The sequence below is a fragment of the Leopardus geoffroyi genome, chromosome B1 (genome assembly GCF_018350155.1).
Source record: "Leopardus geoffroyi isolate Oge1 chromosome B1, O.geoffroyi_Oge1_pat1.0, whole genome shotgun sequence".
NCBI lineage: Eukaryota > Metazoa > Chordata > Mammalia > Carnivora > Felidae > Leopardus > Leopardus geoffroyi.
Genome location: NC_059327.1, coordinates 79,038,931 through 79,050,978, shown reverse-complemented (window position 1 = coordinate 79,050,978; position 12,048 = coordinate 79,038,931). Strand labels below are relative to the sequence as shown.

Genomic DNA, 12,048 nt, shown 5'->3' with positions numbered 1-12,048 from the left:
TATTTTGGAAGAATTTCTCATCCATGAATATAAAACACACGCTGTTTTTTAAAGGAAAGTAAACTGGGCATTGGGAACAGGAATTAACGTGGCCGTTTAATGGGCCAGTTGTGCAGAAGCCAGAGGTGCTGGCCCAGCAAGCTCTTCTTCCTGGGGGGTAGGCTGAAGTTCTTATCATCAGTGGCTCCCCCCACTCCAGTGAGGTGGGACGCTTCCTTTGCTGCAGTTTGCATCTGGCTAACAGCATGTTTTCCATCCTCGCCTGTGTGCTTTTTCCCCAGAAGGGCACAGAGGGTGTTTTGACGAGCGGTGAGAAGCTGAGCCTGAAATGCCTTTTTCAGGCAGAAGGGAGGGGGTCAAACAGGGGAGACCCAACTCAGAACGACAAGCTCCCTCCAGAGTGACGTGGGAAGCAGACTGTCAGTCTTGCCAGATTGATGTCGGCAGCGCACTGCTGAAGTCACTTGGTGTGTGTGCGCCTCTGCCCTTCACCGCCTGGCCTTCTGTCTCAAGATAGTAGTGCCTCCCCTAATAGGTAAACTAAGGGCTTAGGAATAAACACACCCTGTGGCTCTGACAATGCTGAACGAGAGGAAAGGGCATCCCACCAGGCAGAGAGGACAACTAGGTGAAGAGGTTCATCGAAAGCTTCTCAGAGAAGCTCCCCGAAGATAGATTCGAATTTGCAACCCATCATTTACTTGAAAATCAAGTGCTGGAGTTCCGCCTGCTGTTCACTTCCCTGCTATTTTTTTTTCTTTTTCTTTTTTGGAAGGAGTTGTCCCACTGGTGCTATATAAATGAGATTTGGGAAGGGAGGGTTGGGGTAAGGTGAGGTTTCCCCCTCCCGGTTTCTCATATTTTAATTTGTGTCTTGCACGTTCCCTTTTCAGCGTTGTCAACCGGAAGGCTCGAGCAGTATATCCGTGTGAAGCAGAACACAGCTCAGAGTTATCTTTTGAAATAGGAGCAATTTTTGAGGATGGTGAGTGTTAGCGGGAGCTTGGTAGTAGCATGTATTCTGTCCTCCCCAGAATGTCTGTAATCTAGCCACGGGCTGTGGGTTTGTCAGGAGCACAAATCTATCCCTTGACATTTTGGACAGGAGAGAGCTGGCCCCTTTGGCTGCCAGGAACGGAACTCCGGCGGGGGGCTATGGAGTTCAACTTCTGGTTTCATCTTGTTTATCCTCCAACCCTTTTAACTCTTGCGCATCTTCGTTCAGGACATCTTTTTCCTGATGTAAAGAAGCTAGTGCCACTGGGAGTTCGATACTTCTGATTTGCATCCTTTGTTTGCTTCTCCCAGAGTCCCCCGCCAAGCCTCCTAAGTGCTTCAGGTTTGCCAAGTCTGAGTTACAGAAGAGTATACTCTTGTCGAAAAATTTGGTTTATAGTTTCTCTTAATATTTTAGGCTTTACATGATTTTTTTCATTTGAATAGTGTATGAATCTCTAGATTTGGGTATTGCCTCTGCATATTGAAACAAGGGTATGGATTTTATCTGAGTCTTTAATATTCATACACATGCATGGAGGATCTGTGCCCAGCTTAATATTTCACAGATTTCTCCTCTGGTTCATTGTTTATCTCTTTTCCCCCAGTCTCTTGATATCTTCCTTAACAGCCCTGCTCATCATGAAATTCATTGGTTGCTGTGGAAACAGTGATGCGTGGGGGTGGGACTGCCCAAAAGAGTTCTGTGGAGACAGTGAGGGTCTTAGATGCCTGGAATGCAATGGTCGATTAGCCAGAATGTGTGGAATATATGGAATATAGGAATACAACGCCTAGTGGTATATTGTCAGTAATGTAGCATTTGCTCGTGGTGGTTTTTTAGAAAGGAAGTTAACTGCCTCCTGTAGAATAGATTTCTATATATGAAGGACATGTACTCTTGAGAGCCAGGGACTCTAGATAGTGTCAGAAAACAAACAGCACCACCAGCAAAACCCTACATATGAAAGAATTATACTCTATGGAGAACTTTTGTTCTTGGAGTTGAAGCAAGATCATTCCTCTATCACCATAACATACATACCTGTGATTTTGCCAGGATGGCGTGGTACAATAGCCACCTACTCTAACCCTGTCACATACTGGCATACCATATGGCATGAAGGAATGCTGAGACAGTAGTGTTGAAACCCACTCATCTGAGAAATGATGGTGAATTTGTCCGTCGTGTGATTAGATTTGACTGGGAGCCTCTGAAATCCTTTAGACTGTATCATTTGAGAGATATTTACCTTTGTAGAAGGCGTTATCTGTTAGGATGCCTTTGGCTGCAAGTAATGGAAACTGACACAAATGGCTAAATTGTCATTAAGATGGATTAGTTCATATAATGATAAGTCCGGAAGGGTTGGTTAATTCACATTCTCAAAGATATCATCAAGACCACAGTGGATCCATCTCTGCTGAACCGCTTGTGGTCACAGTTTGTGGGCAGGGGCCTCTGGCCAGCATCCCCAGGGGGGATGAGATGGCTGCCACAGCCCAGTCATCGACCCTAATAGAAGGAGGTGGCTCAGTCAGTTGAGCATCCAACTTTCAATTAGTCGTGATTCTAGGGGTTTGGGATTGGGCCCTGTATTGGGTTCCACATTGAGCATGGAGCCTGCTTGAGATTCTCTCTCCCTCTCCACCCCCCACTTGCTCTTGTTCTCTCTACCTCCATCCCGCCCTCAAAAAAAGAAAGAAAGAAAGAAAGAAAGAAAGAAAGAAAGAAACTTTTCTAGAACTTCTTTCCTAATTTACCTGCTCTGATGTTTCAGTAGCCAGAACAAGGTCATGTGCCCACCTTAAACCCATCACTGGCAAGGACTTAGGGCAGTCTGAACCACACTGGGTGCAGGGACACCTCCTGCATGCGCACACACACACACACGTATGTACGTACATGTATACATGTGTGTACACACATACCAGTATCTCATTGTGTTTAGAAAGAGGAGAGTTAGCAGAGATCTATCTATGCATTGCCAACTCTGCAGTTATTTTGCCTGAGAGCAGATTGGCCTTTCTACTTTCTCTGTGCTTTTGGGCAAGTTCTTTGAGTTCTCTGTGTATCAGATTCTCCATCCGAATCTTCGAGGATGTCTACAAGAGTGATGCAGTGTAGGACAGCATTTGGGGCCATGGGTAGGTAGGGCTTTGAGAACAGCACAGACCTCTGTGGAGGACGTTGCCGACCAGGGAGCCACTCTTGGCACACCACGGTGTGCCGTGGTCGGGCTCCTCTTTGAGCCAAGGCCTGTCTCCCTCACATTCAGTGCTCTGTAGTCCTGGTGTCCAGCCCTGTTTGGACCACTGGCTGGGGCACCCAGGGTGTCTCAGTTGTTCCTCTGTCTCTTCCTGAAGGCCAGCTGCTCTGCAGATGGGTCGACACCGTCTCCCTACACAAGCGTGTGAGCATCTTATTTTATGTGAGCTGCTTGTGTTGCACGTGCCTCCCTGTGGCCTTCCGGTAGTGGTACAAATAAGCACAGTGGAATGCATTCAGAGCCTCCACCATCAGACTTGCTGTGTCTTAGGGCTGGTTCTTAAAGGGTACAGAAAATCAAAGGCCCTTGAACAGGATTTATTCTTTTTTATGTGTTTGCACCTTCATCGCTGTGCATGATCTCTTTGCAGAGAATTTATAATTAGTTAAAACTGTGTGCTTGCTCAGAAACTGTCTAAGGAAGCACTTCCTTGACTGGGGTCTTCCCTTCTGATGACTGACACAAAATAGGACAGATAGGCAACTCATCCAGCCTCAGCTTCTGTGGAGCAAGGCTGAGCTCCAGGTGGCCACCATTATAGCACAGCCCACAGGAATGTGGCCGGGAACACACCCTTTCTGCACACCAGCAATACTTAGGCCCCTAAAATGCCCAAGACGCTTTTGCTGTGTCCACTTGTCCACTGGAGTCTTGCAGCTGTCATTAAATGCTCTTGCAGAATAATCCTCTTTTGTCCCTCATATGGGCACCAAAGGAAATTGGTTTATGGCATTCAGTGGCCTTCGGTAAAGACAAAATCCAGGTCAAAATGGCCCCTGAGCCACATTGTCAGTAGTTATGTGGTTTGTAATATATACAACAGTAAGAAACCCTAAACCAGAGTGTGGAAGAGAAAGGGATCTGTAGTAATTAAGTAGCTTGATAGCTGTTCCTTGCTCTTTGCTCTTACTGTGTGGACCTGGACTTAGTTATGGGCTTAAACTCTAGGCTAAAGATTGATCTGTATGGTAGACACGAGTGCTTAACCATTGTTCAGGGGAAATGCCTCCCGTATCCCCCAGGGAAGGCAGTGTTTGCAAAGTCTCAGAGCAGCCTATATTCCTGTGACTGTCATATGGACCTTCCCTTTTCTTTTGGCCTGGGAACTCCAGAAACACTTTAGCATGGTGACCAGTTAGTCTTGCTCTCTTTTCAGGTAGGCGGCCCTTCAGCTGGTAGACCCTCCAGGTCAGTGGGAAGTGGCATCCCTCCACAGGCTGCCGGGCAGGACCAGAGGGGCCCCTGGTGGGAGGATTTCTAGGACCTGGCCATCTCTCAGACGCACTTCCTAGACTTTGTTCATTTACACTTGGATATGTGATTGATCCGATGCTTTGGAGAGCAGGTGTGGCCCAGGTTGATCTTGTGAAGCTTCTGGTGATTCCTTTTAAAGGTCTCAAATATATAAAGAGTAACCCCTGCAAAACAATTTAGCATTATCTTGGCAGGTTGAATCTGTACAGAACCCACAACCCAACAATTGTACTCCTAGATCTATTCCTAACCTTGAGGAACCTTTACATATTAAGTAAAAAAAGGGAGTGCCAGAAGAGTATATAATGTGGTTCTGGCTAAGCTTGGAAATAAGCAAAATAAATAGTCTGTTATTTAGAGATATGAACAGATGTGATGAGATTGTGTTTTAAACAGAGCCAGGGTAAGAGAATGAGAAATAGAACATTCAAGCTCCTGATCACCTCAGGGTAGGAAGGGGCTTTGGTGAGGGGATGGCATAGGGACAAGCCTAGGACGAGGCCACTGTATCAGTCACACATCACCTGGGTTCTGGGTATTCACTATATTATGATGATGCTTCAGTGACTTGAATATTTGTCTTACATCTTGTTTTTATTATGCTAGAAAAAATCCCACCATATTCTCTTCTGGAGAAAGCTTCTTGCAAATTATTGTTGTCTCTAGCTCTCGTGCCCCTGTTGTTATGGGGTGGTAATTCACAAAGACATGGAAAACCCACAGTGAAATTTCACCTCATATCCATTAGGATGGCTGTTAATCAAAAAAACATCTAAAGTCACAAACAAAAAAACTAACCCTCTGGGGGCACCTGAGTGGCTCAGTCGGTAAAGCATCTGACTCTTGATTTCAGCTCAGGTCATGATCTCACAGTTCTTGAGTTCGAACCCCACATCAGGCTCTGTGCTGACAGTGTGGAACCTGCTTGGGTCTTTCTCTCTCTCTCTCTTCTCTCTCTCTCTCTCAGTCTCTCTCTCTGTCTTGGTCTCTCTCTCTCTCTCTCTCTCTCTCTCTCTTTCCCACTGCCCTCCCCTGCTTGAGTGCACACTCTCTCCCAAAATAAGTAAACATTAAGAAATCTTAAAAAAAAACCTCAGAAAGTAACGAGTATCGGGGACAATATGGAGAAATTGGAACCCCTGTGCATTGCTGGTAGGAATGTAAAATGTTACATGTAGCTGTTGGAAGGCAGTATGGAAAAAAATTAAGTACAGGATTACCATGGAATCCAGCAATTCCACTTCTGGATAGATACAGAGAAGAATTGAAAGCAGGGACTCAAACAGGTATTTGTACACCCATGTTCACAGCTGCCTTTTCACAATAGCCAAAAGGTGGAAACACCCACGTGTTCATTGGGTAAACAGAATGTGGCATATATATGTATAATGGAATATTCATCCATAAAAGGAATGAAGATCTGATACGTGCCCCAGCATGGGTGAACCTTAAGGATATTATGTTAAGTGAAATAAGCTTGTCACAAAAGGACAAATAGTGCAGAATTCCACTTATATGAAATCCCTATAATAGGCAAATTCCTAGAGACAGAAAGTAGAATAGAGGCTCCCAGGAACTCAGGGTGGGGAGTGAGGAGTTAGTGTTTAATGGACACAGAACTTCAGTTTGGGAAGATGTAAAAATTTTGGAAATGGATATGGATAGTGGCAATGGTTACACAACATTGCAAATATTCTTAATTCCCCTGAATTGCACGCTTCAAAATTATTAAAATAGTAAATTTTAAGTACTACATATTTTACAACAGTTAAAAAAAACCACACGTTAGGGAGCATTGGTATAATTGTCATCACGTAACGATTGGGTTCTTAAGGATGTGTGACTCGCCCAGGACCACACAGCTCTATGTGGCAGGACAGGGTGTGGCCGAGGCCCTTCCACGGCACCGGGCACATAGTTAGTGCTCTCCAGTGCTTGCTGAGTGACTGCCATACTGTCTCCCTCTGTGTCCTGGGGGTCTTCAGTGAGCAGCTGCCTCTCCACGGCCTCTTGCTTGAGTGCTGGAGCTGCCGACCTGGCCCCGACAGGGAATTGTGGCCGGTGGCAGCCCAACGTCAGGGAATTTGGTGGAACTATCTTTAGTTCACTCCCCCCATTCCATTCCCATGCCTAGTGGCTTTGGGAGCATTTGAGGAAGGTATTTACTACTCTTCAGTGCTAGTTGGGGTCCCTGGCCCCATACCCTTCATCTTAGTTGGGGCTTCTGTAACAAATACCACAGACTGGGTGGCTTAAGCAGCAGAAATGTATGTCCCACCATTCTGGAGGCTGGGAATTCTCATCAGCGTGGTCGGGTTCTGGTGGGAGCTCTCTTCCCGGTTTCCTCACATGGTTTGTGTGTGGGGGGGCGGGGGGGATGGGGTAGTGGTAGGGAGGTTGGAAGGAGAGGAAGTGATCCTCTCCTGTCTTTTCTTACAAGGATACTTCCATCATGGAATGCCACCTTCGTGAGCTCAGCTAACACATATCCCTCCCAAAGACCCTACCTCCTAATATCGTCCCGCTGGCAGTTAAGGTTTCAATGCATGAATCCTGGGCAGACACAAGCATGCAGTTCATAACACCTGTCTCGCCCTGTGCCCATGGCCTTCTCCCAGCATGAGGCTGACAGGGGCTCCACAGTTGAAGGAGAGCCAAGCTCTTGGACTGAGACAGGCAGGGAGTGTACAGCCCGCAGGGACGGGCACCAGGGGCATGACAAAAACTGAGACCCACACACATTTACTTGCCTGCATTGGACAGGGGCATGGACATGGTGTGTGCCTGGCATCACATCTCATGTAAAGTGTCTCATTTTAATCTCAGCAGCAACTTCAGATCGCTTCCTGTCTTTTAGAAACGAGGAGCATGGAGGTCATGAGAGATGGAAGTAGGTCATCCAGGATCTCCCAGTCATTAGGGAGCCAGAGTTCCAGCCAGCATCTCATTTCTCTTAGATTCACTGTCTCTAGGAGTCAAAATCTTCCCAAAATGAGGTTCTTATTTTCAAAACCACCTGTATCAGGGTTCTCCAGAGAAACAGAACACATAGGATGTGAGTGTGTATGTGAATGAGTGAATCGCTTTTGATAGATAGGTATTGGCTCATGTAGTTGTGGAGATGCAAAATCTGCAGGATAGGCCAGCAGGCTGGAGACCCAGGGAGTAGTTGCTGTCTGTGTCCAAGGGCAGGGTTCCCTCTTCTTTGAGGGATGTCAGGCTTTGTTCTGTTAAGGCCTTCAACTTCTTGAATGAGGCCCACCCATATTATGCAAGGTAATCTGCTTTACTCACAGTCTGCCCGGTTTCCCTGTTCGTCACATTTAAACATCTAGAATAACGTGTGAGTCTCATGGCCTAGCCAAGTTGACACGTGAAACTATCACATTGCCATTGGAGGAAATGGTTTGACCAGTGAAGTACAGCAAGGAGTCTAGGATGGCCATTTTGGGATTTGACGCTCCCAGGAGCGTGGTGAGACCCTCACCGGCCTCATCTGAAACCTCCGAGGCACTTTCCTGTGCCTGGGGAGGCCCAGCTATGGGTGCTCTGCACTCCTCCACCCGTTCCTGCCCTCCTGTCAGCCCTTGCCACTTCCAAGCTCTTGGATACTGTAAGAGGTCCTCTCAGTCCCCTAAGTTGGTGACATTTCTTTCCTACACTTTGGGGAATTAAGAGCTGCAGAGAAAGCAGATGAGGTATGGATAAACCCCCTGGTCTAGCGGTAGGATGGGTACAGGATTCCCGACCTAGCCTGGTTTCCTGTGTGCGGGCCTCCTTCACCCCTAGCTTTATGGGAAATTTCTTTTCTTTCTCTTCTGTTCAGCCCGTGTCCGTTAATACCTACTCCGTGTGAGAGTGGGCGTTGGTGTGTGTGTATCAGAGAAGAAACAATGAGCACATCCAAGGTGTTCTTCCATAAACTATTTGACGGCCTCCTTGTAGTAGTCCTACAGGCCAAGTGCTGTAACCCCATCTTGTAGGTGAGGAGGCTGAGCGGGGCCCTGAGGGTTAAGTAGTTCCCCCGGCGCACCTGGTTAGCACTTGTCAGCTGGGAGTCCCCTCCAGGCCCTCTGTCCTGAGCCTGGGGCCCCTTTCCATTGAGGTCCCCATGTTGCACAACCCCTGGGGGTCTTTCCCACGGCATCCAGTCCCCTCCCCTGCTGGTGGCTGCTCTGGTAGTATTGCCAGCTTGGGTGGGTTGGAATAAGTGGGAGCCTTTAAAAATGCTGCTCTGAGGCACAGCGTCAGGCTGGAAATCAGTGAGGGAGCAAAGAGGCCAAGGGGGACTTGCTGCCAGACTGCCTGGAGAGCACGTATCTAGTTCCTTCGCTGTTCATCCTTCAAACATATCCTCACGTGCTGGGCATGGTGCTCGGGGTGCGGTGTCCCTGTCTCATGTTAGAACCTAGACTAGAAGGGAGACAGTCCATCTCCCTCTCCCTCCCTTCCCCTCCCTCCCTCTGTCTCTCTGACACACACACACACACACACACACACACACACACACACACACACAGAACATGTATGGTGTATAACTGGGTGCTCTGACCTAGTCTGGAGCACTAGGAGTGATCTCAGAGGGACGGACACCCAAGCTGATATCTGAAGGGTGAGGAGGCGTTGTCCAGGCATATATAGGCCGGGAGGAGAGCGTCAGAGCTGAATGAACAGCTGTGCGGAGGTCATACTGTGGGCTGCCACACGTTAGTGGCTTATGAACTGCATTTCCTGAGTTGCAGTCAGCATTTCAGAATAATAGAATAAAGAGAGTGCATTGCACATAGTGAGGGAGGTGTTGTTTGATGAAGCTTTTGTGTGTTGTGTACATGTCTGTGTATGCCGGCTTCTGATGCCCAGTAGTTCTTCTTATGGATCGCCATCACAGCTGCATTGCTCAGCCAGCTCCTGGGCTGGTGTGCTGGCCTAGGCCACACCTCCCCTCGCCTCTCCGCACACAGCTGGCTGTGGTCAAGGCCCGAGTGGCGGCTTGCCCACACTCGGGGGTTATTAGATGCGTCTATATTTTACTTCTAAACCCTGGTGATGCCCTTTGCTGTCCAGCCTGTGGTTATTTTCTACTGTATCCGTCATGGATATTTATGGATACCTGCAGTTTGCTAGGCACCGTGCCCAGGGTATGTTAGGCCTAGGCCCTGCCCTCAGGAGCACCCCATCCAGTGTGGCAGACACACAAGTGCCCAGATGACGCTGTGAGGCCTGATGAGTGCTGGGAATGGCCGAGGGAGTCTCCCCAGAGGACGGGGCATTTCAAGGTCTCTGAAGAGGAAGAATCACCTGGTGAAGAGGTGGGAGAAAGGCATTTCAGGTGGAAGGCATGGCACTGGTGGGGAGAGTGAGGGGAGACTGGAGATTCGGGTGGGCTGGGTGTCTGTGCATCAGACGAGTAGAAGCTTGGGTTTGTTCCTGGACACAGTGGACTTTAAGTGGGGGGACATGATCAGCTCTGTGTTCTAGAGAGTTCGCTGAGCTCCTTTATGCATAGCGGATCAGAATGAGCCAGGCAGGCTGGAAGCTCGGGGACCAGTTAGGAGGCTGCCGAGAGGGGCTGCATGAGGTCTGTAGTGGCCAGGGGGCAGGTCCTATAAATAGCCCTTGTGCAGATTTGTAACCAGACATCCCAGACATGGGCCCCATTCTCTTCTGGTTGATCCTTTAAGACACCCAGCAGTACAGTGAATTCCACAGGGAGCAAGTACTTGGGGACATTTTGGTAAAAAGCAATTTCTCTTCCTTTTCAGTGCAAACCTCGAGGGAACCTGGCTGGCTAGAAGGGACTCTGAATGGCAAGAGGGGGCTGATTCCACAGAATTATGTCAAGCTGCTGTAGTGTCCGGCCTGCGAGGCCCCACATGGACCTTTGGCTCCTGGGAACCTGCCTTCTTCCTCCAGGGCGGGACCCACAGCCCCCTGGACACGGGAACTTCAGACCACGGATTGGCACCTGAGGGGAGGGGAGGGAGACATCCCGCCAGCGGTGGGGGGAGCGGGCGCACCGCACAGAACCGCGTAGATCTGTGGAGTGGGAGAAGAGTAGCAGGATTCGCGGAATGGACTTTTCATTTGTCAAGCCTGGGGACTTTGGACTGTGATTTTTAATTATCCAGTCTTCTGCCTGCCCAGCCTCCCCTGTTGGTGATCATCCCACCAGGCACTTCTCTGCACACGTGCTGCTGAGATGTAAAAGGGAACTGCACTTACTCGTGGTGTTTGCAGGCTGTGCTCTTGGCTTTGGTTGATGTGGTGTGGAGGGGGCTTGCCGCTGGCAGGCGGGGAATTGGTCCAAACCCACAGGGCAGCAGAAAGACGCTCCTTCCTAGATGGCCACCGCTGGGACCCACATTCACTCTACTTAGAGCACACTGGCGTATTTATAACAGGCTTCTCCTTGGTGCTTCTCACCCGTGTGCTGTTTCCCAAACACCACCTTTTTGCCCCAAGGTCTCTGTAAATGAAATAAAATGTAATTTACTATTTGATTTGTGTCATAATGTGGGGGAAGAGATGGTGGAATTCATTCCCTCTGCAACGTTTTATGATTTGGCATCCAGTGGATAGAAACTCATTTTCCTCTGACGTTGGCACACGCAGGTAGAATTTATTAACAAGGAGCCTTGCTTATTCATAGCAGGGCGTGTTCCTGAGGGCAGCAGACTTCCCTGACGTGTGAAATCCTGGAGGGGCTCCTCCAGCCACCGGAACAGGCCTTTCCCCCATGGCCCATGTGACTCCCGAGCAGAAGTGGGGCTGAGGCTGCGCCCCACCCCACCCCCGGCCCCCCGCTGACTAGCTTCACCGTGCAAGTCTGTCCCCACCCTGCCCTGTGTTCCCTCTGTCTTCCAGGCCTCAGCACTAGTCTCTCCATCTGCCTGAAGCCCGGCTGCAGGGTGGCTGTCAGGCCTCAGCCACGACCCTACACTTAATGGTGCCCCACCTGTGGGTGGGCCACACTGTGATGCTTCCTCATTCTTTCCAGGCACAGATTCAGCCGAATTCCTCTCTGTCCTCTGTTCTGGAGTCCTGTGGAGTGTGGGACTCATTTTTAGGAGCCTCATCATTCTGAAGCCAGCCCCACCACAGAGCCTGCTGTGGGGGCGTGGCATGTCTCTCTTCCCCCACGGGAGGTTCCTCAGCCTGTCAAACTTTTACTCCTAATAATTTGTCACAAGAAAGATGTGTCCGCATCGTCCCCAGATGAATTGATACAAGGCTTGCTGGCTCTCAGGTTTGAATTCACCTACACGGACCATGTAGAGTGTTCAGTTTGGGGTGACGGGTGTACAGGGGAATGGGCCTGTTGAAAAGTATCCATGTTTTACATCAAGACAGTCTCAGTGCAGCATAATTTACAGTACTGAACTGTCCATTGGGAAAGTCCTGGGACTGCCGAGGAGCCCAGGGCTGCCCGACAGTGGCCAGCCCCGGTGTCCTGTTTTCTGAGTTATCACTTCCTGTGCATGCCCACTGCTAAGGGAGGCGGAAGGGAAACTTGGCTTATGAGAAGGAG

At 49.1% G+C, this 12,048-nt stretch overlaps 1 protein-coding gene across 3 annotated transcripts in view; it reads left to right on the top strand.

The window, feature by feature from the left end:
- ARHGAP10 (Rho GTPase activating protein 10) overlaps window positions 1-11,017 on the top strand; it is a 325,048-nt gene extending 314,031 nt beyond the window's left edge. For all 3 annotated transcript variants that reach the window (XM_045466135.1, XM_045466157.1, XM_045466146.1), the window contains 2 exons: window positions 894-985; window positions 10,283-11,017. In XM_045466135.1, the coding sequence (XP_045322091.1) occupies window positions 894-985; window positions 10,283-10,371 (181 nt within the window). In that variant the 3' untranslated portion in view covers window positions 10,372-11,017. The remainder of the gene's footprint in view (window positions 1-893; window positions 986-10,282) is intronic.
- Window positions 11,018-12,048: the final 1,031 nt, after the last annotated feature.